The sequence below is a fragment of the Anguilla anguilla genome, chromosome 1 (assembly GCF_013347855.1).
Source record: "Anguilla anguilla isolate fAngAng1 chromosome 1, fAngAng1.pri, whole genome shotgun sequence".
Taxonomy (NCBI): domain Eukaryota; kingdom Metazoa; phylum Chordata; class Actinopteri; order Anguilliformes; family Anguillidae; genus Anguilla; species Anguilla anguilla.
The window spans coordinates 87,920,658-87,948,563 of NC_049201.1; the positions used below are offsets into that span (position 1 = coordinate 87,920,658).

Consider the following 27,906-nt stretch of genomic DNA (forward strand, 5'->3'; position numbering starts at 1 on the left):
ATCCGCCAATCCGGTGTCTAACGCGTCTTCACGGTAATGACAATGATGTTCAGTTAATGCTATTCAAGTTATAAATAAAGACGCAAATCATTTGAGATTGTATTGCCTTCATCATTTTTGTAAACTAACTATGTTGTTATAGTGGTTTTCTTTAAATTCACCAAGTGGTGGCACTGTGCACGGATATCCGTGGAGATAGTTATTCGTTTGATCCCGAGTAATACGCTGCTACTTCTTTGCGTGTAATAATATCTGACAAGCTATATAATCCAGATTATTATTAATTGAAGACATGGTTGAATGCAGCACTCTAAGTTGTGTTATATTATCTGCAAATAAAAGATGAAGGAGGAGGGGAGAGGAGTCAATTGCACCATTTTTCTTTTGCTTACTTACAGGGAGTGGTAGCCAATAAAATTAAAGTAAACGAAACCAATATTGGCAGAAGACGGCTGCACGTTCCACTCAGTCCGGTTTGTAGAGTGCAATCTTGGCTTCCGCGGCGAATGTTCCTGCTTCCATCGCTACTGCTGCCTTTTACAGGAGACTCGTGTTGTCTCTTACGATAATTGCTCAAAATTATGTTTTCTCTGCGGATTTCGAAACAAGGTTCTGAAACGTAAGTGAAACACGAATCCTCTACGAAAAAATAAACGACCATTTAACCCGCGTGTTGTCGTAATGTTCGGGTCAGACACCGGAGATTCCAGTTTAAGAAAGGGAAACGTTTCCTGTTAAATACGCATCTTTTTAATCTCAGCGGATTTAGGACATATTGGAGATAGGACAAACAACTTGATTCTACTCGGCGAGGAGACGTCCGATGGCCAGGAAAATAAAATGAATTTTGCAGTGAGCGTTCTTAACGCATTTCTAATTAAAGACATGCCGGGGTAATCCACAAGGGACTGCGCTTTAGTTCTGCAACTGAGAATATAAAGTGACCGACCGTGCGCCAGACTTGGGACAAACTTTATCGAGCCACGCGCCAAAAAGTTTCCTCTAGGACCTCTGTGATTTTTTTCCACCCACTACAGGTCGACACCACGAGCTAAGAACAGAAGCATCCCATCAATACACAAGAACCAGCGTATGGGTCTCCAGTGGTGTTGTACCCAATCTTTGAAATACCTGGAGTGAGACGGCGAGATTGATTCTGTTCCGTTCAAGTCACACTAACATCTGCAAACGTCAAATAAGACTGCAGGTCCGCTGCCTCACAGACCGACACACACCTGAAGCGGGACGGGAGATAGGTAAGTGCCTGTCTTGCAATTGTGCTTCATTTCTACTCGGCTTAAATTCATAAGGTTACAGATCGTAACGAATGATACGAATGCGCCAAATAGCCTCATGTAACATTAAGCGACGTTCATGTCTTAAACCGCTTATAGGGGTGCACTAAGGGTAGCACTGTAAGCCTGGGTCTGCATTATAGGTATTTTGTTTGTTGTGATTAAACATTTAAAACAATAAGTGAAGGTCGTTATTACAGCGAAAAAGACTTGGTCTGACGCGAAGAAACCCCTCGTCTGAAATAATAATTGTGTTTCAGGACTATAAGAGACGACGTGGGGCTGTGTGGTTTTCTATTCTCAGATTTCAGTAGCGATGAGCGCACAGCGCACACCTGTCTACATGGGACTCATACTGTTGATCTCCACCGCCGGATACAGCAAGCAGAGCGCGGCTCCCACGGACTCTAGGGCCGGTAGGAGCCTGTTCCAGCTGATCATGGATAAAGTACGGCAGACGAAGGAACAACAGGCTGACGACAGTGACAACCCACCATATAACTCCAACAAACACTATTCAGTCGAAACAAAGGAAATGCATGACTATAAGTCTTATCCTGATCATCACGTTCTTGGTGAGCAAACGGCACTGGAGATACACACACACACACGCACACACACACTCGTCATATACTTGCCACACATGCGCATCAAGTGGGTGGTTGTGTAACTTGTCTGTTTGTTAAACACAGCGTTTGGTTTTTAAGTGTAATTAAAATGAATTATAATTATCTGCCATAAATACCGGAATGATTTGTCTGCGTGACGAGTACATGCTAAATCCTTCACTCTTGTTATAGGGAAGACGGAGAATGCATGTTTACATCACTTTAAAATGCTACATTTATGTCTTCGCTGTTCGCCTGTTGAAACGATTATCCAAACGTATGGCACTTGCGTTAAACGTGGTGTTACCTGTATGGCAGAACAGATAGTCCTCCTCAAAGGTACGCAGATGGTCATTGAACGGCGCATTTAAAATAACAATGCCCGACTTTTTCTGAGTCCTGTAGCAGCCTTCCACATTAGCTGCATATCGCTGCTCTTTCATCAACAAGAATAGGTAAAGTTACGTCACCACAAAACCGGAATTAGAATATCTTGAATATAAGCGCATGGGACGCAGAGCTTATAGCTACTATATACGGAAACATTATGTGGAATACAAGACACCAGAAACTGAACATTGTTCTTTTTTTGCTTTTGACAGAGATTTTTCCAAGAGATCTCAGGCAGAAAGAAATTTTTTTAAAGCACTTGACAGGTAAGCTGCATGCCTGCCTACTGTCTTGGGACTACAGTAAACAGATGAAAACTGAGAGGATGCGATCACTTTTCCCTCTTTCCTGCAGGTCCCCTTTACTTCAGTCCAAAATGCACCAAACATTTCAACAGGCTGTATCACGGCACAAGGGACTGCACTGTGCCAGCCTGTGAGTGAAACCACCCAGCTACTGCCCAATTATAGAGCTACAGGAGCGCATCACACAGCCAGCACAGGGGATATGAGTGTAAACTCAGGTACATCACACAGCCAGCATAGGGGATATGAGTGTACACTCTCAGGTACATCACACAGCCAGCATAGGGGATATGAGTGTACACTCTCAGGTACATCACACAGCCAGCATAGGGGATATGAGTGTACACTCAGGTACATCACACAGCCAGCATAGGGGATATGACTGTACACAGCCAGCGTAACGGATATGAGTGTACACTCTCAAACACATCACACAGCCAGCATAGGGGATATGAGTGTACACTCTCAAACACATCACACAGCCAGCATAGGGGATATGAGTGTACACTCTCAAACACATCACACAGCCAGCATAGGGGATATGAGTGTGCACTCTCAGACACATCACTCAGCCAGCATAGGGGATATGAGTGTGCACTCTCAGACACATCACTCAGCCAGCATAGGGGATATGAGTGTACACTCTCAAACACATCACACAACCAGTGTAATGGATATGAGTGTGCACTCTCAAACACATCACACAACCAGTGTAATGGATATGAGTGTACACTCTCAAACACATCACACAACCAGTGTAATGGATATGAGTGTACACAGCCAGTGTAATGGATATGAGTGTACACTCTCAAACACATCACACAACCAGTGTAATGGATATGAGTGTACACAGCCAGTGTAATGGATATGAGTGTACACAGCCAGTGTAATGGATATGAGTGTACACAGCCAGTGTAATGGATATGAGTGTACACAGCCAGTGTAATGGATATGAGTGTACACAGCCAGTGTAATGGATATGAGTGTACACAGCCAGTGTAATGGATATGAGTGTACACTCTCAAACACATTCCATCTCCTGGCTTTTCATTCTGTCTAGGTGGACGTTTTTCTTTTGTGTTTCTTCATTTTCAGGATTACTGCTCATTCATCTTTTCAGCTTAAACACATTCCAGGGTAACCCATGTGAGGCTAAATTAGCAGAGTGGACAGTGTGATTAGAGTCTGTGCTTGTGTCTGCTCTCTGATGGTCTATATCTTACAATTCTTCCACTGCCTTTCCTTTCCAGATTACAAACGATGTGCCAGACTTCTAAAGAGGTTAGCAGGGAGTCCACGATGCATGGAAGGTTAAATATATCAAGTAAGAAAAAGATTTCTTATCAATATTCAATGGGCATTATCCACCCAAAACAAGCAGCTCCACAGATCAAGAGGATGCGAATAGTATTTTAAGTGGAATGTGAAAACCAGCTGTAATAACTTGGGAGGAGAAAATTAGAAAAATTGGAGGTGCTTTTCTTCCGTCCATAAAACATAATTATAACTTTAGATACTGTGTATAATTTTATGTACCATTTTGTGTACTGAAGCACAAAAACCCCCTTGGAATTCAGTAAAGAAACTGTTGTTCTCTGAATTATTTGTGTTATAGCATTTTTGATTGTTTTAGGCTGTGGAGAAAATAAAACCATATCTTTCTGTTATCAGTCATGTATAAAGCAGACCAGACATGCCTTCTTGCTGACCAAACACATGAGTCAAATGTGAGTGAGGATTTATTTGTCTGTGACATTGTTAATGAATCATAGTCTTGCATGGTATGCATTTATGCTCTCAAATAGATAGGTCACTAAATTTAATTTTGTGTCTCTGATTACTGAAGGAGAAGAAAAGACTGACACCAAGAAAAGAGTGCCTTGGAGTAACAGGGAACAAATGTAACTGCAAAATTGCAGTCTGCCTGTCTGTCTGTCTGTCTATCAGCCTGCCTGCCTGCCTATCTGTTTGTCTGTCTGGCCGTGTGCCTGTGTCTGTTTGCCTGTCTGAATGCCAGCTTGCCTGCCTGCCTGCCTATCTGTCTGTCTGCCTGTTTGTCTGTCTGTCCATCTGTCCATCTGTTTGTCTGTCTGTCTGTCTGTCTATCAGCCTGCCTACCCATCTATTTGTCTGTCTGTCTGTCTGCCTGCCTGCCTGCCTGCCTACCCGTCTGTCTGTCTGTCTGTCTAACTCAGATGGTACAAATGAAGAAATCTCAGGGAAAAAGATGCATGCCCTGCTGCCAAACACATGTGTAGTTATATTTGATACAAATCAAGCTACATTTACTTTAATGCCTTTTTGGGTGTTTATGAGCTTCTTTTATTAGCTTGTCTGTTAAACATTGCATTCCTCTCAGCACTGGTACCCACATCAAAAACAAGCATCAGTCACATAATCCTGAATGCCATGATCTCACACACTCGCATGGAAATTTGCCTTTTTGCCACTACCAGACCTTTCTTGCTTAGCAGAGATGTGTGACTGAGTGCTGGTTAACGTTTACAAGCTGTAAGGACATCAGGATTATCCTAAACAGTTTTGAATGTGGTAATATGGAATATATTTATATATTCCAATTATTGTTGTTTGTCTTTCTGTACATTAAATTTATAAATATTCCAGCTAATTTGCAAAATGTAAATATTGTAAATATGGTATGTATGGACAATAAATGAAAGTTTTTTATATATAATATGAATTGGGTGTTGAGGAAAAAATATTTAAAGTTTTTTTCTTAAATAAACGTAGATTCATTCAAATGTTCACTTTTGTATTTCTTGCTACACCTGACTATTTTACACTCTACAGGCCACAGAACTACAGGAGAGCCAGCGAACTTTATACACCCTACAGGCCACACACAGTACTACAGGAGAGCCAGTGACTATTGTACACCATACTGGCCACATAAAGTACTACAGCAGAGACAGTGACCTTTATACACTCTACAGGCCACACCCAGTACTACAGGAGAGCCAGTGAATATTTTACACCCAACTGGCCACAGAACTACAGCCGAGCTAGTGACTATTTTACCCGCTACAGGCCACACACAGTACTACTGGAGAGCCAGAGACTATTCTACTTCCTACAGGTTACACAGAGTACTACAGAAGAGACAGAGACTATTTTATATCCTACAGAACAGGAGTATGAAACAAAATTAAATTAAATTTTAAAAACACACAAGGGAAACCTTAATCTTTTGTAAACATGCACATAACTACACACTGTGCTCTTCCATAGCTACGCTCACGTGGTATGTCCATCTTGCCCTGGTTAACACCACATTGGGAAATAAATTCTTCCCTATGTGATCTGAAGCATCCAAGGAACTCTGTAATCTGCTTATGCACTTGCTCGCAGCAAAGAGATGATTCACATGATCAAAAATACAGCCTGCAAGTGGCACTAAAAACCTGAGGGCTACTGCAAAAAAGCACTTAGAAAAAAAAAAAAACATCAGGATTACTGCAAAAAAAGCACACAAGAAAACTAACTTCTGGGTTATTGCAAAAAGCACCTAGACTTAAAAATTCCAGGGTTACTGCAAAAAACCATTTAAACTTTTTTTAGGACTTCAGGGTTATGCAAAAAAGCACTTTGACTTAAAAACTTCTGGGTTACTGCAAAAGCATCTAGACTTTTAAAATCCCATGGTCACTGACCAAAGCATTTACACTTTAAAAACTTCAGATTTACTGTGAAAGCAACTAGACTTTACCAGGCTGTGCTTCGTGTTTTATCAGACAGATTTCAGAACCATTAAAGGACTGATTTATCTATCAGACCCTTAAAGCCTTCTGCAGACCCTGAACTACATGCTCCGCAGCATAGAAATCCTTTACAGGGTTATTAAAATGGATCAAAGACAATAATCTGTGAAAAAATGAAGTCTTTACTGATACATTGTCCATTTGCACTGAGACACATAAATTGGCTTTAATGAGCTCCAAACATGTCATGATGCATTGGGATAATTCAGTGGTCTTCAAAGCCTCCCAGGAGCCTTAAATCCCACAAAAGAGGCTCCTCCTTCTTCAGCAGGCAGGAGAAAGAGAGCAAAGGGTCACTGGTCGAGCTGGAGCCTCTTAAAAACTCCACACGGTTCTTTAAACATCTGAGCCATCAAAGGGTCCAGAATGTCATCAGAAACACTCCCCCCTACTGGCTATTATGTGTAGAGCAACATGAGGTTTCATGCTCTAAAGCTCAGGTATCAGAATCCAGTCCTGGAGGGCCACCGCGTCTGCATGTTTGACTCTGGTCCTGGAGGGCCGCAGCATCTACAGGTTTAACACCAGTCCTGGAGGGCCACAGCGTCTATAGGTTTAACTCCAGTCCTGGAGGGCCACAGTGTCAGCAGGTTCACCTCCAGTCCTGGAGGGCCACAGCGTCTACAGGTTTAACTCCAGTCCTGGAGGGCCGCAGTGTCTACAGGTTTAACACAGCAGCAGATTTAACTAGAGTCCTAGAAACTGTGGCCCTCCGGGAGTGAAGTTTGATTCCTCTGATGTAAAGTGCTTTATGCACGCTGCATCATGGAGCTAATGCTAATACTCACACAGCTGCATTATGGAGCTAATGCTAACATTCATACAGCTGCATTGCTGAGCTAATGCTAACACACACAGCTGCATTATTGAGCTAATGCTAACACACACACCTACATTATTGAGCTAATGCTAACACACACAGCTACATTATTGAGCTAATGCTAACACTCACACCGCTGCATTATTGAGCTAATGCTAACACATACACAGCTACATTATGGAGCTAATGCTAACGCACACAACTGCATTATGGACCTAATGCTAACACACACACAGCTACATTATTGAGCTAATGCTAACACTCACACAGCTGCATTATGGAGCTAATGCTAACACTCGCACAGCTACATTATTGAGCTAATGCTAACACACACACAGCTACATAATTGAGCTAATGCTAACACACACAGCTGCATTATTGAGCTAATGCTAACACATACAGTTACATTATTAAGCTAATACTAACACTCACTCAACTGAATTATTCAGCTAATGCTAACACACACAGAAACATTATGGAGCTAATGCTAACACACACACAGCTGCATTATTGAGCTAATACTGACACTCACACAGCTGCATTATAGAGCTAAATCCTGAACTCATCAGAGCAGTGCTCTAACTGCTGAACTCATTAGAGCACTTCTATAACCACTGAACTCCTCATCAGAACAGTGCTATAACCACTGAACTCATCATCAGAGCATCATGTAAATTTAAAAGTTCACCAAACTTTCCACAATCTTGCCTTAAATATGACTGATAATTGGGTTTATTCACTTTAAACCACATACAGGAAATTACACTTAAATTAGTATTTATCTCCATGGGCTTTTTAATTTTCATTTAAATTTAACGAAGATAAGTAAATGTTCAAAGCAACATGTTGCAGCATTTAGGGCAATATGAAGATGAAGTTTGACCACATCGACAGGGTCTCCTCTTAAGTTCTCCAATAGCCAAAAGACCAGTTACCATTCCTAATCCAATCACAGAACACCCATTCTGTGATATAATGTACAGAACCCTAATATGAATCAATATTTATTTAAACCTACGATTCCAGACTTCAGCTCCTCCATGCATTCTCGAGAGACACCATGAAACCAGGCACAAAGGCAGCGGGAGGAGGGGGAGAGGAGAGGTGGTTGCGCCGCTTATTACGCGCCGTCATGCCACCCAGTGGTGCGGCTTTGCAAGTTCCTCTGAGGTGCAGCCACCTGACGAGCCAGTAAAGCGCGCGCGCGCACACGCACGACCTATTATTTTAGGCTATACATTTTTACAGCCTATTTATCGCACCGCGCTTAATTGATTTTGCTGTTTGTCGTACAGGTGTCCGCACAACTGACGTCTCATTTCGGGACACGGGACACTGACAATAACTTCACAAATGCCTAATGTTACTTTTGTATAACAACTAACGATTGGTTTTGAATTTCTGGCATACGCTCCTTCCCAATTTACAAAACCAACTTTTCGCCGTCCCGTGTGCAGCCATTTTATTTGAGTTGAAGGGTCCTCCAATACGACAACTTTCTCTCATGTGCCGCTAAATATTGCCTGACTCAAAATCAGTTGAATGGAGCAACTTAGTACGGAAAAATACGACAGTCTAATGCCATTAAAAATTATATGTTAATAATTTTGTGCATGACATGGATATAACTCGAAAGATGTCTGCGAACTTTGTGTGGCAGTTGTACAGGTTTATTTTGTGTTGTTGGGTCCTTCCATATTAGCATCTAATGTAACAGGTTTGGCAGGTGTTTCGCCAGTGAGCTACCTGAACAAGGTGTGATTAGTCAATCGAAAACACGCAACAGGAACTAAGAGGAAGTCTGTTTTTTAAAGAAAAGTAAGTTACAGTTTTTTGTTATTAAAACACGGGCGTGTTGTTGTTTTCTAAATAGTCTAACTCCCAAACTTGAGTCTACCCTCGGTTCGGAATTTCATTCAATTTGTGGAGACGTAGTCAATCGAGATAAAACAGAATTTGTTGAGCGGAATGCTGCCTAAAATGTTTAAACGAGACAAAGATGTGTTTGCATTAGTGTAGTGTGTAAGTGTATCGTTATCTGCTGCTGTATCGCACACCGCTGGTAAATTATAGCTCGATTATTTTATTTATTTATTTATTTATTATACATTATTTGCGTTTGGCCAATTATGGAACATCGAGCTTTTTCAATATTTGCTAGCCTTAAACACTGTAATTGTAATTACTTAAACGTGTCTATGAACTCAAAAAGGAAGGAAGATTGTATAAAAGGAAAACTGTCGAGTGTTAAAGGAAATCTCAGGATGAGGGCCATTTAAATGGTTTTAAAAATGTCAAATCACATCATTACAGTCCACTATTCTGTTACACACAATTTATTTTTAAAATTTAAATCAAATTATTGTTTATATACGATGTAAAATGATGATATTGAAATAGCCATAAACCTGTGCTCTGTAAAACTAAATTAAATTAAGCATTTAAAAGTATCAATATTCGCCTCCAAAACGTGGCTATCAGGAAGGTGGTCTGGATTCACAATAATAGTTAACATTCATTAAAAAAAATAAAAATAATAATAATTTTCGCCAAATAAACTGGGGATAATTTATTTGTCCTTTAATTGTACATTTATACACACATATATATATATACACACACACACACACACACACACACACACATTCTTTGATTTTCTATTCTTTGAGAATTAATTGTGACTTCATTTGACATTATTTTTATTGTTTTGTTTATTGGTTTATTGATTAATTCAGTACCTACCTCTACGCCTGCGTAAATGGCAATTACATGTGCAGTCATAAAGACAAACATGTTGTTTCTCATTCTAAAGCAATCTGTTGCTTTATGTATTGGATAAGATGGCCTAGTAAAAAAACGGATCACATTGCTGGTATAGCATTCAATAAAAGTGCTGAGGTCATCAAAGGAACACACATTTATGTCAGCGTAGGCCGGTGTGTACACCATGAGCTCCTATATACGGTACTTATGTGCGGTGGCAGAGCAGGACGGTAAGGGTTAAATCCAGTGTTCTGCTGCCATTATGACCCGCGCCTTCGCCTGCCCTTATTTGTCGCTGTGTACTGACTCCGCCTCCCCTGCTGTATGTCCCCAGTGTGTAGATTGTGATGGGTGTGGCCATTAAGGCAGTGGGGCTTCCAAAGGGACTGTAGCCTTGGATAACCGGTATATGTGTGCAAAACATTTGTGTGGAAAAAGGTTGCTTATACAGCATTATAGTATTATACATGTAGGTTTTACAACACAGGCACCATCATAATACCTATAATTTTAGCAATACTGTAAGTATTGTAGTTGGCTAGCTAACCAGCAAGCTAATGAGATTCATACTGAGCCCATGGCTAACCACCTTGTTCAAAATCACAAACATTGGCAGTTATAGTTGGCTGATGTCCCATAATATTTTCCAGATAATTGTTTAGGTAGCTAGAGTCAGCTGGTGCACAGATGTGATGTAGTGGTGTGCAGTTAGTAGGCCTGCTTCATAAAGTATTTTAGTTTGATGATGTTATGCAGCAAGTTGGCTATTTAACTAGCTAGCTGTGCTACTCCTTGCTGTCCTGCTAACTGGTGCTACAGGCTAGATGCACTTAGATACAGAAGACACAGCCATAATAAGTAGTAACGGTTCTGTAGAACTGTAGTATGCATCTTCAGCAGTCAGATTCATATACTGAAAGATTATATTAATTCTGAGAGTTTCAGGACTGGAATGATACTCACCTGAATATACATGTTTTTTATAATAAACATCATTATCAAAGCTTGTCTCTGAAATATGAATCCTTGACGTTTTTTAATCTGTTTAATCCTTAAACTGACGAGATTTATGTTGTTCTGAGCTGTTGTTCTTGCGGTGTTTTTGCTAAAACTTTGTTCCCTAATTGTCTGAATTAAAGGCTACACTGTTCCCTCTATCTCAGTGTGCTTGGGGATTAATATTTTACTGAAACTGAGGAATGAAATCCCAGGAAAAATGCCAGGTTCTCACTTCTCACTAACCCTAACCCAGCTCCTCACTTCTCACTAACCCTAACCCAGCTCCTCACTTCTCACTAACCCTAACCCTAACCTGAGAGTGGTACGTTAAGGAGCCTTCTTCCGTTTGTGATGGAGTATTTCTCTGAGATTGCAGGTTTTCTCTGAATTACTGAACTGGAAGGACTGCATTGAAAATGACGTTTAGATCACCTATCTTAGCTAGGCTAACCGCAAAGGAGAACTCTGGCCAAAAACACCTGAGATCTGAGCACCGATTGGCTGCCTGACCTTTATTTGTTAGCCTGTGATTGTTGCTTTGTGATTCATGAGTGAGTCAGCATGCTAATGGAATTACCCTGTGTACTCTGCCTTGGGGAGTCCAGTGTATGATACTATTTTCAAAGTGTTGCTGTATTAATGGTGAAAAATAATCATAAAACACTTTTCCTTAGCACACTGTGGTTTGGTGTTTTTTCTTTGTAAAAGTCCTGTCATTATTCTTAAACCCAGTTTTTCATTAAAATGTGCTCAACTGCAGAGCTATTTCGGCTTCTCTGAGATTCGTTTAGGCCTTATTAAAGATGAGATAAAATACGCTGGCATTAGGAACCCAGAATGCACATGGCTTAAGAGGACCCAGTAATCTGCAGAGAACCCCAGAATGCACATGGTTTAAGAGGACCCAGTAATCTGCAGAGAACCCCAGAATGCACATGGTTTAAGAGGACCCAGTAATCTGCAGAGGAACCCAGAATGCACATGGTTTAAGAGGACCCAGTAATCTGCAGAGAACCCCAGAATGCACATGGTTTAAGAGGACCCAGTAATCTGCAGAGAACCCCAGAATGCACATGGTTTAAGAGGACCCAGTAATCTGCAGAGAACCCCAGAATCCAGATGGTTTAAGAGGACCCAGTAATCTGCAGAGGAACCCAGAATGCACATGGTTTAAGAGGACCCAGTAATCTGCAGAGAACCCCAGAATGCACATGGCTTAAGAGGACCCAGTAATCTGCAGAGAACCCCAGAATGCACATGGTTTAAGAGGACCCAGTAATCTGCAGAGAACCCCAGAATCCAGATGGTTTAAGAGGACCCAGTAATCTGCAGAGGAACCCAGAATGCACATGGTTTAAGAGGACCCAGTAATCTGCAGAGTCCTGTTCAGTGTTTGTGAAAGATGCCCTAATGGAAACCTGTCCTTCATCAAGTTTGTCAACTTTATTTATAAAGCACATTTGAAAACAACTGACATTGACCTAGAAGAAAATATGGGCTTTCAGCTGAGATTCGAAGTGTCAACAGAGGAGGCAGACCTACCATAAAGAGCTAAACTACCACTGCAGCAACAGCAATGGCATGATCATCCCTTAGCTTTAACAGAGCCCATGGGATTATCAGAGGCATCTGATCTGATGATCTGAGGGGCCTAGAAGTGGATTGCGGGGATGGGGGAGCTGCCAGCCCATTTCCTGCTTTAAATGCAGTTAATTGAACTCTAATGGGCACAGTGAGTATTCATGTTAGGCATTCTCAAACCTGCAGTTTACTGCTCAAGCTCTGCTTGTAAACTGTGCACCTACTTAAGGAAATGTTCAACAAAGGAGAAGCATTCACATGATAGAAGATTGCACACTGTTTGCTCCTTAAGTTATTTAGCAAAATGCAACTATTCCAGCAATATGTGCCTTGATCAGGTTTTTTTTTCTTTGTTTGTGTGAGTGTCTATCTGTTGTGAATGTTTGAAAGCATGTGCTCTCTCCTTTGGCAGTGAGTAACCCTATCCCATCTAACCTGGGGTCCGAGGCAAAGAAGGCGGCCAAAATCCTGCGGGATTTCACCCAAATCTCCAGCCGTACGGGACCGGACAAACTCATCCCAGGTAACATATGACCTTTGAACTCTTTGAACTTGCAGTTTTGGTATTATGTGTCTGTATCTGTGTGTGTATGAGGATGTAGGAGTTCTGTAGTGTGTCTGTGTTATACAGGGTTTCAGTAGTGCACGCATGTGTGTAAGTAAGCGTGATGCTTGTGTGGTTTTAGTGTGGCTCTTCCGTGTGAAAGGGTTTGTCACTCTGTCCAAGTCATCGGAATTCCATGCATTCCTGGCATCGCTGTCATTGAGTTGGGAGGGTGCATTTCTCTGCACTGACGTCATACTGCCGTTTGGCTGTGAACTAACTTGCCTGCCCAAGATACTCTCCTGTCTCTTCCTTTCCTTTTGACAGTACAGTTATAGGTGTGCGTGTGCGTGTGCGTGTGTGCGTATGCAGTTTCAGACATGTAAGTGCAATGAAATCAAAGCACCTTAATGCTTGATGTAACTTAGGTCATTCTCTTTAACATTATCCATGATGCACATGGGTTTAGTGCATTGTGTCTCAGATGTCCTTGAAGTTGACTCACCTCTTCAGGCTGCACCTCTCCCCATCCCTCCCTTCCCCCCTGTAAATGACTAAACTTAGGGTTGTAACTAGGCAGCTGTTTCATAGGTGACTTAGTTGATGCGCCTGTCTTAACGACTACTTGTATTTTTATTTATTTTTATTTTTCCATAGATTGCGTTGTTGCCGTTCTCGTTGTTAGTGTTAATCAGTTTAACCATCAGGGTCCAAGTTGAACTATGCGGTTGTTCCCTGTACTTGGACCGGTACTTCTCTCTAGGGGTTTCGTCATACTTGTTCCTGGTTATGGTTATACACTTTGTTGTACGTCGCTCTGGATAAGAGCGTCTGCCAAATGCCTGTAATGTAATGTAAAAGTTAGAAGTTACTTAGCTTGCTAAAAGTTCTTGAGGTTTAAAAAAAATTTGACCTCTGATAAAGCTTTTTAAAATCTTTTATGTTGAGCTTGTAAGAATGTTCTGTACAATATGGAGGATGGGGTAAAATGTACTGCGTTTTAAATAAAAATGAATGCAAATGGATTTTAATTTGAAAAAAGAATGCTGTGGCTGAGTTTAGTTTACACAAGTTTGAGTCTTCATCGAGATATTTGTTATTGGAGTTTGTGAGAAAAAGAATATTTTTTATTTATCCACCATCAACCAATCACATCGTGTTACAGAAATTATTGGCTCTGTAATGGTGAGTGTAATGGTGATTGTAATGTTGTGAAATGGTGATTGTAAGGTTGTGAAATGGTGATTGTAAGGTTGTGAAATGGTGATTGTAATGTTGTAATGGTGATTGTAATGTTGTAATGCCGAGTGTAATGTGTTGTAATGGTGATTGTAAGGTTGTAATGGTGAGTGTAATGGTGATTGTACTGTTGGGAAATGGTGAGTAATGTGTAATGGTGATTGTGATATTGTAATGGTGTGTGTAATGGTGAGTATAATGCTTCTGTTTCTCCTGTAGCCCATGTGATTGCAAAGGCAGAGGGTCTGGCCATCATATCGGTCATCAAAGCGGGGTTCATGATAACCGCTCGAGGAGGCAGCGGGATCGTCATCGCTCGACTCCCTGATGGACGTGAGTTTTAGTTTTGAAAGAGCATGGATGTGTGTGTCTGTACCTGTGCGTGCACGTGTACATGCGTGCGTGCTCGTGTGCTCATGTGCATGCGTGTGCACGTGCATGCGTGTGTGCTCGTGTACATGCGTGTGTGCTCGTGTACATGTGTGCGTGCTCGTGTACATGCGTGCGTGCTCGTGTACATGCGTGCGTGCTCGTGTACATGCGTGCATGCTCGTGTGCTCATGTGCATGCGTGTGCACGTGCATGCGTGTGTGCTCGTGTACATGCGTGTGTGCTCATGTACATGTGTGCGTGCTCGTGTACATGCGTGCGTGCTCGTGTACATGCGTGCGTGCTCGTGTACATGCGTGCGTGCTCGTGTACATGCGTGCGTGGCTCGTGTACATGTGTGCGTGCTCGTGTACATGCGTGCGTGCTCGTGTACATGCGTGCGTGCTCGTGTACATGCGTGCGTGGCTCGTGTACGTGCGTGCGTGTCTCATGTACGTGCGTGCGTGTCTCATGTACATGTGTGTGTGCTCGTGTACGTGCTTGCGTGTCTCATGTACGTGCGTGCGTGTCTCATGTACATGCGTGCGTGTCTCATGTACATGTGTGTGTGCTCCTGTACATGCGTGCATGCTTGTGTGCTCATGTACATGTGTGTGTGCTCATGTACATGCGTGCGTGTCTCATGTACATGCGTGCGTGTCTCGTACATGTGTGTGTGCTCGTGTACATGCGTGCATGCTTGTGTGCTCATGTACATGCGTGCGTGGCTCTTGTACATGCGTGCGTGTCTCATGTACATGTGTGCGTGCTCGTGTACATGCGTGCATGCTTGTGTGCTCATGTACATGTGTGTGTGCTCGTGTACATGCGTGCATGCTTGTGTGCTCATGTACATGCGTGCGTGGCTCGTGTACGTGCGTGCGTGTCTCATGTACATGCGTGTGTGCTCTTGTACATGCGTGCGTGCATGCTCATGTACATGCGTGTGTGCTCGTGTACATGCGTACGTGCTCGTGTACATGCGTGTGTGCTCGTGTACATGCGTGTGTGCTCGTGTGCTCATGTACATGTGTGTGTGCTCATGTACATGCGTGCGTGTCTCATGTACATGCGTGCGTGTCTCGTACATGTGTGTGTGCTCGTGTACATGCGTGCATGCTTGTGTGCTCATGTACATGCGTGCGTGGCTCTTGTACATGCGTGCGTGTCTCATGTACATGTGTGCGTGCTCGTGTACATGCGTGCATGCTTGTGTGCTCATGTACATGTGTGTGTGCTCGTGTACATGCGTGCATGCTTGTGTGCTCATGTACATGCGTGCGTGGCTCGTGTACGTGCGTGCGTGTCTCATGTACATGCGTGTGTGCTCTTGTACATGCGTGCGTGCATGCTCATGTACATGCGTGTGTGCTCGTGTACATGCGTGCGTGCTCGTGTACATGCGTGTGTGCTCGTGTACATGCGTGTGTGCTCGTGTACATGCGTGCATGCTCGTGTACATGCGTGCGTGCTCATGTACATGCGTGTGTGCTCGTGTACATGCGTGCGTGGCTCGTGTACGTGCGTGCGTGTCTCCTGTACATGCGTGCGTGTCTCATGTACATGCGTGTGTGCTCGTGTACGTGCGTGCGTGCTTGTGTACATGCGTGTGTGCTCGTGTACGTGCGTGCGTGCTTGTGTACATGCGTGTGTGCACATGTACATGCGTATGTGCTTGTGTACATGCGTGTGTGCACATGTACATGCGTATGTGCTCGTGTACATGCATGTTTGGGAAAGACCACAGCTGTGTGGTACTGAGATTAAAACCCCTGAATCATGAATAAAATGTAACATTCAATTTGATTTGCTGAATCGGGAGTTAATATAATGTTTGATTGCATGCTTAGGTGGGAGTAATGGAGCAGAGAATGTGCTGTTTGCATGAGAAACAGGAACTCTGAAACAGCTGGATAAATTCCAGTAATTTCTGTCACCGTGAAATTCATTGTATGCTAGAAACTATTGCTACTTGGGATTTGAGATTGAGAAAGATTTGAGATTTGCTTGTGACTTCCAAAACTGACTTTTTTAAAGTACTAATAACTGTCTTCTCCCTTCCCTACTTCCTCCTTCCCTCTCAGGGTGGTCTGCACCTTCAGCTATTGGGATTGCAGGTCTTGGTGGGGGATTCGAGATTGGAGTTGAGGTTAGTTTATCTGAAATCTGGAATCCCTTTCAGACATTTGATTACACTGAAATTACAGATGCTGATTGGCTGTTCTGCATGTGTCTCAGCATTACAGATGCTGATTGGCTGTTCTACATGTGTCTCAGAATTACACATTCTGATTGCTTGTCCACGAGCATTACAGATCTTTGTTAGGTTGTATGTGCTTTGGCAGAGGCTCTTCCAGTGTGTTTAGTATGTAGCACAGTGGGTAAGGAACGGCAGTGTAGCACAGTGGGTAAGGAACTGGGCTTGTAACCGAAAGGTCATAGGTTCGATTCCTGGATAGGACACTGCCATTGTACCCTTGAGCAAGGTACTTAACCTGAATTGCTTCAGTATATATCCAGCTGTATAAATGGATACAATGTAAAATGCTATGTAAAAAGCTGTGTAAGTTTCTCTGGATAAGAGCGTCTGCTAAATGCCTGTAATGTAATGAAAGCTGAGTAGCTTTTGAATACTGAATCTAGACTGTGCCAGTGCTGACTGTGGACAGTAGCACCAGAGGGTGACGCACAGTTAGCTATTGCGGGTTGCGTGTTCCATCGGTCTCTAGTGACCTTGTCAACCATGCACCTGTGGACTACATAGCAAAGCCACATATGACCGGTCTTCCCCTGACTCCCCTCTGTGTAAGCTTGGCTGGGACCTGTGGTGTGAAAACAAGCACATGTAACAGGACGTGTTTTGGGGGAGAACGTCTCCCGATTGGGCATTAGAGACCACTGAAAATGCTGTGGTTGAAAATAGTGAATTGGACATTCCAAATTATGGTGGGATTTGGCCATGTACATTCCCATGCTGGGCATCAATATTCTTTTTTGAATTTTTATTGTTATCTTTTAAAAAATATTTTAAACACTTCAAATATTTATTGTAAATAGGCCTTCATTTCATTAAAAGGTTTCATTAAATTACTCTATACATGCAAGAAGGAATACAACTGGCAGTGTCCGCTTTGCTAGTTAGGGTTAGGGTTGTGAGTGCATTATAAAATGCACTATTAGCCAAATGCTAATGCAATTGCTTTGCACAAATCTATCTGATTTACACTATCGGAACACAGTGCTGTTTGGTATGGCGTTTTATTTGTGTTTAACCCTGCAGTAGCCTCAACAGAAATGCAACCATTATGTGAATGTGAGTGAGTGTGAGTGAGAGTGTGAGTGTGAGTGTGAGCCTGAGTATATATGTGAGTGAGAGTGTGAGAGAGCGAGAGAGTGTTTAGTGTGTGTGAGTGTGAGAGAGCGAGAGAGTGTTTAGTGTGTGTGAGTGTGAGAGAGCGAGAGAGTGTTTAGTGTGTGTGAGTGTGAGAGAGCGAGAGAGTGTTTAGTGTGTGTGTGTGAGAGAGCGAGAGAGTGTTTAGTGTGTGTGAGTGTGAGAGAGCGAGAGAGTGTTTAGTGTGTGTGAGTGTGAGAGAGCGAGAGAGTGTTTAGTGTGTGTGAGTGTGAGAGAGCGAGAGAGTGTTTAGTGTGTGTGAGTGTGAGAGAGCGAGAGAGTGTTTAGTGTGTGTGAGTGTGAGAGAGCGAGAGAGTGTTTAGTGTGTGTGAGTGTGAGAGAGCGAGAGAGTGTTTAGTGTGTGTGAGTGTGTGAGAGAGAGAGTGAGCGAGTGTGCGAGTGTGTTGGGGGGTGGTGGCTTAGTGCGGGTGTCACATTAAGTGGAATGTAAATTGTCAGGGATTGGCCTGTGACTCATTTGTAATTAAAGGTTTTTGCATGCTATGGCCGCTTTGCTCAGGCTGCTCCCAGTCTGCTCTGTGTGCTCACATGGAAAAGCATCAGGTTAATTAAAGCTTCATTGTTATACCTTACATCAAAATCCAGTTGATGAATAATAATCTATTTGCAACTGAATGAATTAGTTTGTCAGATCAGCCATGTGTTCCAATCCACAGTACAGAGGTGTGTGTGTGGTACTGTTTGGTTTTGTCTGGCAGTATAGAGGTGAGTGTGGCGCTGTTTGGTCTGTTTTGTCTCACAGAGGTGTGTGTGGTGCTGTTCCGTCTGTTTTGTCTGACAGTACAGAGGTGTGTGTGGTGCTGTTCGGTCTGTTTTGTCTGACAGTACAGAGGTGTGTGTGTGTGGTGCTGTTTGGTTCTTTCTGACAGTACAGAGGTGTGTGTGTGTGGTACTGTTTGGTTCTGTCTGACAGTACAGAGGTGTGTGTGTGGTGCTGTTTGGTTCTGTCTGACAGTACAGAGGTGTGTGTGGTGCTGTTTGGTTTTGTCTGACAGTACAGAGGTGGGTGTGTGGTGCTGTTTGGTTCTGTCTGACAGTACAGAGGTGTGTGTGGTACTGTTTGGTTCTGTCTGACCGTACAGAGGTGTGTGTGTGTGGTGCTGTTTGGTTCTGTCTGACAGTACAGAGGTGTGTGTGGTACTGTTTGGTTCTGTCTGACAGTACAGAGGTGTGTGTGGTGCTGTTCGGTCTGTTTTGTCTGACAGTACCGAGGTGTGTGTGTGTGGTGCTGTTTGGTTCTGTCTGACAGTACAGAGGTGTGTGTGTGGTGCTGTTTGGTTCTGTCTGACAGTACAGAGGTGTGTGTGGTGCTGTTTGGTTCTGTCTGACAGTACAGAGGTGTGTGTGTGTGGTGCTGTTTGGTTCTGTCTGACAGTACAGAGGTGTGTGTGTGGTGCTGTTTGGTTCTGTCTGACAGTACAGAGGTGTGTGTGTGGTGCTGTTTGGTTCTTTCTGACAGTACAGAGGTGTGTGTGTGTGGTGCTGTTTGGTTCTGTCTGACAGTACAGAGGTGTGTGTGGTGCTGTTTGGTTCTGTCTGACAGTACAGAGGTGTGTGTGGTGCTGTTTGGTTCTGTCTGACAGTACAGAGGTGTGTGTGTGGTGCTGTTTGGTTCTGTCTGACAGTACAGAGGTGTGTGTGTGGTGCTGTTTGGTTCTGCCTGACAGTACAGAGGTGTGTGTGGTGCTGTTTGGTTCTGTCTGACAGTACAGAGGTTGAGTATGTGATGTTCTTCTCCTCCAGGTGTCAGATCTGGTCATCATTTTGAACTACAGGCGTGCCATCGAAGCATTCGCCAAGGGAGGGAACCTCACCCTGGGGGGGAACTGCACTGTGGCAGTGGGACCAATGGGCAGGTGAGGGGGGTGCTGGACAGGTGAGGGGGGCGGCTGCTGAGCTGGTGAGAGGGGTACAGTATCGTAGCTCTCCCTGTATCTGCATTTGTACAGCAGAGAATCACTTCTGGAGTATGAGTGTTTAGTGTATGTATAGTGTGTGTGTGTGAGAGAGAGAGAGAGAGAAAGAGAGTGTTTAGGGTGTGTGAGAGTGCTTAGTGTACACGTTTTTTTAATAAGGATTAAATTATGTGGGATTTCAACATATTATCAATAATTCTAATCACTCACAGATAGAGCAGTGAGAGAGAACTCTAAATATCACAGTCCAGACGTCCACTTGTTTATTTGTGCAGATACAGTTTGAGTTGTTTTCAAAAAGCATAGGTTCATCTCTGTGAAGACTGAGGAAAATCTGTCTTTTGTTTAGACATTTTTTTTGAATGAACTTTCCTTCAGTTTAATTGCTGCATGTTTTAGCACTTGCCTTGATAGGCTGCTATATGAATACAATTTATCATAATTATTCTTGCTTGTGTAAATAGGAATAAACAGGTTTTCTCACGCCCCTTCTCTCTCAGGAACATTGAGGCGGACGTGGCGTTGAGAAGCACAGCTGCTGTGTTTACGTACTGCAGGTCCCGCGGCCTGTTTGCAGGGGTGTCGCTGGAGGGGTCCTGTCTAATCGAACGCAGAGAAACTAACAGAAAGTAAGCAGCACCATGAAAAGCCTGAGTCCATTTCACTAAGAACCTGCAGCTATAAGAACACCATGACTGAGCACCTGGCTGAGCACCTGACTGAGCACCTGACTGAGCTTCTGACTGAGCACCTGGCTGAGCCTCTGACTGAGCACCTGGCTGAGCTTCTGACTGAGCACCTGACTGAGCGCCTGGCTGAGCTTCTGACTGAGCACCTGACTGAGCACCTGACTGAGCACCTGACTGAGCGCCTGACTGAGTGCCTGGCTGAGCTTCAGACTGAACGCCTGACTGAGCACCTAACTGAACGCCCGACTGAACGCCCGACTGAGCGCCTGGCTGAGCTTCTGACTGAACGCCTGACTGAGCACCTGACTGAGCGCCTGGCTGAGCTTCTGACTGAGCTTCTGACTGAACGCCTGACTGAGCACCTGACTGAGTGCCTGGCTGAGCTTCTGACTGAACGCCTGACTGAGCACCTGACTGAGCGCCTGGCTGAGCTTATGACTGAACGCCTGACTGAGCTCTTGACTGAGCACCTGACTGAGCACCTGACTGAACACCTGACTGAGCTTCTGACTGAACGCCTGACTGAGCTCTTGACTGAGCACCTGACTGAGCTCTTGACTGAGCACCTAACTGAACGCCCGACTGAGCACCTGACTGAACACCTGACTGAGCTTCTGACTGAACGCCTGACTGAGCACCTGACTGAGCACCTGACTGAGCTCTTGACTGAGCACCTAACTGAACGCCCGACTGAGCGCCTGGCTGAGCTTCTGACTGAACGCCTGACTGAGCTCTTGACTGAGCACCTGACTGAACACCTGACTGAGCACCTGGCTGAGCACCTGGCTGAGCACCTGACTGAGCACCTGACTGAGCACCTGACTGAGCATCTGACTGAGCACCTGACTGAACGCCTCACTGAACACCTGGCTGAGCGCCTGGCTGAGCTCCTGAGTGAGTAACTGACTGAGCTCTTGACTGAGTACCCGAGTGAGTGCATGAGTGTCTCTTGAGCATGAAGAAAATAAGTTTAAATTTGGTTCCACCAATTTCAGCACTTTGGTTGCGGAGTACGCCAGCGAAATGTTGTTGGAACACAGACAAAACAAGCTATGAGACAGAAATGAGTGTTGTGATGACAACGCAAGAGAAAGTTATTTTATGTTCATTTTTGCGCTGCTGTGTCTCACTCTGTCTCATGGCAGTATGTTAGGAATGCGTGTAATGCAGGTGTAATATGTTAGTGTAATTTGGGGTGTAATATTTTAGTGTAATGCGTGGTGTAATATGTTAGTGTAATGCGGGGTGGCGGAATGAATGTGGTACGATGGAGCCATGCAATGCCCTGCTTCCACCAAGGTTTTAACGGTGATGTAAACTATGAGTAGTTGCGAGTGGGACGGCGAGTGACCTGTGTTTCTGCCTGTTCCTGAGTGTAAGGTGTTCTCCTTCAGGTTTTATTCTCAGGATATCCGGCCGCTTTCCATCCTGAATGGGGAGGTGGAGCCTCCAGATGCAGCTAATGACCTCTACTCCATCCTGGATGATTACACCGCCAAATACACCTCCGACTGGGAGCGCAAATACCAGCGCCAGTCCACCAAGGTGACCGCTACACCTGCTTTACCTGCTGCAGTCACTGCTACACCTGCTGCTTTACCAGCTGCAGTCACTGCTACACCTGCTACATTCCCTGCTTCACCTGCTGCAGTCACTGCTACACCTGCTGCTACACCTGCTACATTCCCTGCTTCACCTGTGCAGTCTCTGCTACACCTGCTACATTCCCTGCTACACCTGCTTCTTTCAGTGCTACGCCTGCTGCAGTTACTGCTACACCTTCTGCTACACCTGCTGTAGTCACTGCTACACCTGCTGTCATGGCACGTGTTATCAGTCTGTCTGTAACAGTCAGGACTGTTTCTCCTGTTTCTTACTTGTACTGCCCCACATTATCTACCCTGCAGTATTTGCCCTAACTGCCTGTTCCTCCTGACAGAGTAATGCTCCACCGAGACCAAGGCCACCTTCTCAGCGCTTTGCCTCCACCCAGGGCCCTGCCCCCAGCCAGAGCCCCGCCCCCATTAAGGGTCCTGCCCCCAGCCAGCGGCCCACCCCTAGCCAGTGGTCTGCCCTTAGCCAGTGGCCTGAAGGTACCCCTGCCTCTCCCTGTGGACATGAGCGGGGGCAGTAAGCACTGCTGACATGCACATCTGCAGCTGTAGGCCAATGTCTCTCTTATGATCTGGCTAATTTATGCATTTGTGAGCATGTGGTACTGCAGATTGGCTGACCTGGGGTTCATGTTGATTAATCATTGTCTGTTTACTCTAGATGCAAAGCCATCTCTCTACCCCAATGTTTCTGCTTTCAAATCCGAAAGTGCAGGTAAGTGAAATGGTTTGATAAACACGTCTTATTGTGAGCAGTACATCCCTGCTGAAGCCCAACCAAACCCTGCGTGTGAGCTGCTAAGATAGACCAGTTCACTCTGCTGAAAATGCGCTCTATTGTAACTCGTTATTCTCAGTGTAAATGGGCTTTATTCTCAGTGTAAATGTGCTTTATTCTCGGTGTAAATGCGCTTTATTCTCGGTGTAAATGTGCTTTATTCTCAGTGTAAATGTGCTTTATTCTTGGTGTAAATGTGCTTTATTCTCAGTGTAAATGTGCTTTATTATCAGTGTAAATGTGCTTTATTCTCAGTGTAAATGCGCTTTATTCTCAGTGTAAATGGGCTTTATTCTCAGTGTAAATGCGCTTTATTCTCGGTGTAAATGTGCTATATTCTCAGTGTAAATGGGCTTTATTCTCGGTGTAAATGCGCTTTATTCTCAGTGTAAATGGGCTTTATTCTCAGTGTAAATGCGCTTTATTCTCGGTGTAAATGTGCTATATTCTCAGTGTAAATGGGCTTTATTCTCGGTGTAAATGCGCTTTATTCTCAGTGTAAATGGGCTTTATTCTCAGTGTAAATGGGCTTTATTCTCAGTGTAAATGCGCTTTATTCTCGGTGTAAATGCGCTTTATTCTCGGTGTAAATGTGCTTTATTCTCGGTGTAAATGCGCTTTATTCTCTGTGTAAATGTGCTTTATTCTCAGTGTAAATGTGCTTTATTCTCAGTGTAAATGTGCTTTATTCTCAGTGTAAATGGGATTTATTCTCTGTGTAAATGTGCTATATTCTCAGTGTAAATGGGCTTTATTCTCGGTGTAAATGGGCTTTATTCTCGGTGTAAATGCGCTTTATTCTCGGTGTAAATGCGCTGTATTCTCAGTGTAAATGCGTTTTATTCTCAGTGTAAATGCGTTTTATTCTCAGTGTAAATCGGCTATATTCTCGATGTAAATGCACTTTTTCTCAGTGTAAATGTGCTTTATTCTCAGTGTAAATGGGCTTTATTTTCAGAGTAAATGCGCTTTATTCTCGGTGTAAATGTGCTTTTTCTCAGTATAAATGTGCTTTATTCTCAGTGTAAATGTGCTTTATTCTCAGTGTAAATGCGCTTTATTCTCAGTGTAAATGTGCTTTATTCTCAGTGTAAATGCCCTTAATTCTCAGTGTAAATGTGCTTTATTCTCAGTGTAAATGCTCTTTATTCTCGGTGTAAATGTGCTTTATTCTCAGTGTAAATGTGCTTTATTCTCAGTGTAAATGTGCTTTATTCTCAGTGTAAATATTCTTTATTCTCAGTGTAAATGGGCTTTATTCTCAGTGTAAATGTGCTTTATTTTCTGTTCATTTTAATGACACAGTTCCCCTAAAGTTTATTGTGGAACTTGACATGACTTTATAGAATTATTAATTCATAAATAGTAAATATACTAACATGACGGAGAAATTTTCCTTCCTTCTTTCCTTCTTTTGTGGGAACAGTAATCAGCCAGCGGACTGCTGCCTCTTGCATTACCATGTACAGCCACATATGTGCGCCCGTGAGCTCACTTAGACTCGTGCTGCTGCAGGGATTCCATAGTCCACTTTGCGTCTCAGTCTGTCATAAATGCATTTATTTTAGATGGTTAACTGTGCTCTTACTAAACTTAAGTTGAATTTATTTGATCATTCTAATGCTCTAAGGATATGATAAATAATATTTATCTGACTAGAATGGGAATAATAATGGATAAAGACAAGAGAATATAAATTTAAGCTTTAATGCTGTTTACGCTCTTTAATTTCATGCAGTTAGTGTGATTGCATAGTAGTTCAGTTCCGCAGGCGGGAGTGATTGTGTCTCTGATCCATGCCCTAACCCTAATCCTAACCCTCTACTGATCCCTGCCCTAACCATAACCCTCTACTGATCCCTGCCCTAACCCTAACCATAACCCTCTACTGATCCCTGCCCTAACCCTAACCCTCTACTGATCCCTGCCTTAACCCTAACCCTCTACTGATCCCTAACCCTAACCTTAATCCTAACCCTCTACTGATCCCTGCTCTAACCCTAACCCTCTACTGCTCCCTGCCCTAACCCTAACCCTCTACTGATTCCTGCCCTAACCCTAACCCTCTACTGATCCCTGCCCTAACGCTAACCCTATACTGATCCCTGCCCTAACCCTAACCCTCTACTGTTCCCTGCCCTAACCCTCTACTGATCCCTGCCCTAACCCTAACCCTCTACTGATCCCTGCCCTAACCCTCTACTGATCCCTGCCCTAACCCTCTACTGATCCCTGCCCTAACCCTAACCCTCTACTGATCCCTGCCCTAACCCTAACCCTCTACTGATCCCTAACCCTAACCCTCTACTGATCCCTGCCCTAACCCTAACCCTCTACTGATCCCTGCCCTAAGCCTAACCCTCTACTGATCCCTGCCCTAACCCTAACCCTCTACTGATCCCTGCCTTAACCCTAACCCTCTACTGATCCCTGCTCTCCTGTACAGCCCCCAGCAGAGCTCCAGCCGGCCCTGTTGTTGTCACGGCGATGCACCCCTTCGCGGGCCAGCAGCCAGGGGACCTGAGCTTCAATGTGGGCGACAAGATCACCGTGACGACCAAAACGGACTCGCAGTACGACTGGTGGGAAGGGCAGCTGCACGGGCGCGTTGGCATCTTTCCCGCCAACTTTGTGTCCTTCAGCTGATCTTGGGTCAGTCCACACCCCTGCCCCACACACAGCCTGCTTCTGCACTACTTTACAACGTGGACTCTCTTTTTCTGGGGTTGGGGAGTGTGTAAAATCACCTCCAGTGTAAAACCGATTCCTGTGCCAAACATGGTTTCCTGTGTAAAATGTGGTTTCTCTGCCACTTATCTCAAAAATAGTTAGTAATATATGTAGCCCTATACTTAGAGCACATATAGGGCTACATATAAACAGCAAACGTTTTGCTAAAGATTTTTGCATTGAAATTTAACAGAATTTCTGGTGTTGTATCAATTTGTTTCTTATTGATTTTATTTGTTTGGTTTCACTTTTGTTTTAAAATATCATACTGTGGCGATTTTAAATTAAATGCTCAAATGAGTTCAGCACTTTAAAATGTCATTTTCTGGATTTTTTATTTTGTCATTTTTTTGGTTTTTGTTTGGAGACTTCTCTCTATCATACTTCTTAGTCCCCACTCCATAATCTCAGCTCTATACCACACTCTATAATCTCAGTGTACAACTAATGTGAGCTGCAGTTACTCATGGCTAACAGCGTGAAGCTAACGTGAGCTGCAGTTACTCATGGCTAACAGCATAGAGCTAATGTGAGCTGCAGTTACTCATGGCTAACAGCGTAAAGCTAATGTGAGCTGCAGTTACTCATGGCTAACAGCGTAAAGCTTATGTGAGCTGCAGTTACTCATGGCTAACAGCGTAAAGCTAATGTGAGCTGCAGTTACTCATGGCTAACAGCATAGAGCTAATGTGAGCTGCAGTTACTCATGGCTAACAGCGTAAAGCTAATGTGAGCTGCAGTTACTCATGGCTAACAGCGTAAAGCTTATGTGAGCTGCAGTTACTCATGGCTAACAGCGTAAAGCTAATGTGAGCTGCAGTTACTCATGGCTAACAGCGTAAAGCTAATGTGAGCTGCAGTTACTCATGGCTAACAGCGTAAAGCTAATGTGAGCTGCAGTTACTCATGGCTAACAGCGTAAAGCTAATGTGAGCTGCAGTTACTCATGGCTAACAGTGTAAAGCTAATGTTGGCTGCAGTTACTCAGGGCTAACAGCATAAAGCTAATGTGAGCTGCAGTTACTCATGGCTAACAGCGTAAAGCTAATGTGAGCTTCAGTTACTCATGGTGTTAAGCATTATTTAAATATTTATGGTACAGCTGGGTTTCATGCAGGTTGCTGATTGGTCACATTGGGCTGTGTAATGGTGCATTTTTAACAGGCTGATGGGGGGACATCTTCACGATTTTACCAGAAAGTATGACTCAAACAGCACTCTCATGTTATGCTGCTGCTTATGAAGGTATCTATTTTTATACAGTAAAAATCTGTGCTTGAAAATGTTCCACCGTGGGAAAATAAAACCTGAATTTAAATGCTGTTATTTAAGTGTTCAAGGATCACCAGGTACATCACGGATGGAGGGATAGGAGCAATGAATGTGCAGAATGTGGTGTTATTTATTGTCCTATAATAATAGTTTATGGTGTTGAATGTACTATTCTTCTGGCTTTTTTAAAAACTTTATGTTGAGCCTTCTCCTTCCTCTGTTCACTTATTTTCAGTGAAATAGCAAGTTATACAAGTATATCACATAATTGATGTGGTTTTAAAAACATTTGCTGATTTATAAATTTGAATTAAATTATAATTTAATAAAAAATTACTGTGATTTTTGTAAGGGTAAAATCCATGTGTTAAAGCTTCTAATAAAGATACTTTTCCTAGCGTTTCCCAGCAGAATCATTCACCCCTATTATATAACTGAACTCCTAAACTTTTCTGGAGTTTTTGGAATGTCAGTTTGGCCCAGACAGTTGGTGTGCAGTGTTGGGTATTTTAGGTATTTACAGCACTTTCAGTGCAGTGTTGGGTATTTGAGGTATTTACAGCACTTTCAGTGCAGTGTTGGGTATTTTAGGTAATTACAGCACTTTCAGAGGGCCTGGTATGGCTGGTGTGGGGCAATTTACAGCAAATCTGAAACATGATTCCAGAAAAAATAATGATCAACTGATAATTTTCAATAAAAATGGAAATGTCATAAACACTCCAGAAAGTGAACGGTCCCTTTAGCCCCAAGGGGGGGTATACTCACCGTGCAGAGGAGGAGCCAGGGGCCCATGATGATGAT

At 43.5% G+C, this 27,906-nt stretch overlaps 2 protein-coding genes and 1 long non-coding RNA gene across 6 annotated transcripts in view; 2 read left to right on the forward strand and 1 right to left on the reverse strand.

Annotated features, from left to right (window-relative positions):
* Positions 1-4,595, forward strand: part of LOC118224574 (ALK and LTK ligand 2-like) — a 5,820-nt gene extending 1,225 nt beyond the window's left edge. For 2 of the 4 annotated variants that reach the window (XM_035412104.1, XM_035412129.1), the window contains exons 2-8: positions 1,038-1,256; positions 1,600-1,870; positions 2,506-2,559; positions 2,648-2,728; positions 3,849-3,922; positions 4,270-4,325; positions 4,445-4,595. In XM_035412104.1, coding sequence (XP_035267995.1) covers positions 1,612-1,870; positions 2,506-2,559; positions 2,648-2,728; positions 3,849-3,913 — 459 coding nt within the window. In that variant the 5' untranslated portion in view covers positions 1,038-1,256; positions 1,600-1,611 and the 3' untranslated portion in view covers positions 3,914-3,922; positions 4,270-4,325; positions 4,445-4,595. Of the gene's footprint in view, positions 1,257-1,599; positions 1,871-2,505; positions 2,560-2,647; positions 2,729-3,848; positions 3,923-4,269; positions 4,326-4,444 lie in introns of all 4 variants that reach the window. The other 2 variants (XM_035412120.1, XM_035412112.1) reach the window with 2 other exon arrangements.
* Positions 4,596-6,479: 1,884 nt separating this feature from the next.
* Positions 6,480-8,643, reverse strand: LOC118212339. The gene is made up of 2 exons (XR_004762203.1): positions 8,216-8,643; positions 6,480-6,639 (listed from the first exon to the last, which is right to left on the reverse strand). It is a non-coding gene; the product is annotated as an uncharacterized LOC118212339 (long non-coding RNA).
* A 230-nt stretch (positions 8,644-8,873) lies between these two features.
* Positions 8,874-27,504, forward strand: sh3yl1 (SH3 and SYLF domain containing 1). The gene is made up of 10 exons (XM_035399176.1): positions 8,874-9,015; positions 12,953-13,063; positions 14,543-14,656; positions 16,777-16,841; positions 19,848-19,960; positions 20,521-20,649; positions 22,104-22,254; positions 22,649-22,802; positions 22,984-23,037; positions 25,547-27,504. Coding segments are annotated over exons 1-10 (1,092 nt in total). The 5' UTR covers positions 8,874-9,014; the 3' UTR covers positions 25,747-27,504.
* Positions 27,505-27,906: the final 402 nt, after the last annotated feature.

Bases quoted from the DNA above. Each gene is read 5' to 3' on its own strand.
- sh3yl1 (XM_035399176.1), top strand. The intron at 22,803-22,983 runs GTACCCCTGCCT...TGTTTACTCTAG, and splicing joins CCTTAGCCAGTGGCCTGAAG to ATGCAAAGCCATCTCTCTAC. The intron at 23,038-25,546 runs GTAAGTGAAATG...TCTCCTGTACAG, and splicing joins TTTCAAATCCGAAAGTGCAG to CCCCCAGCAGAGCTCCAGCC.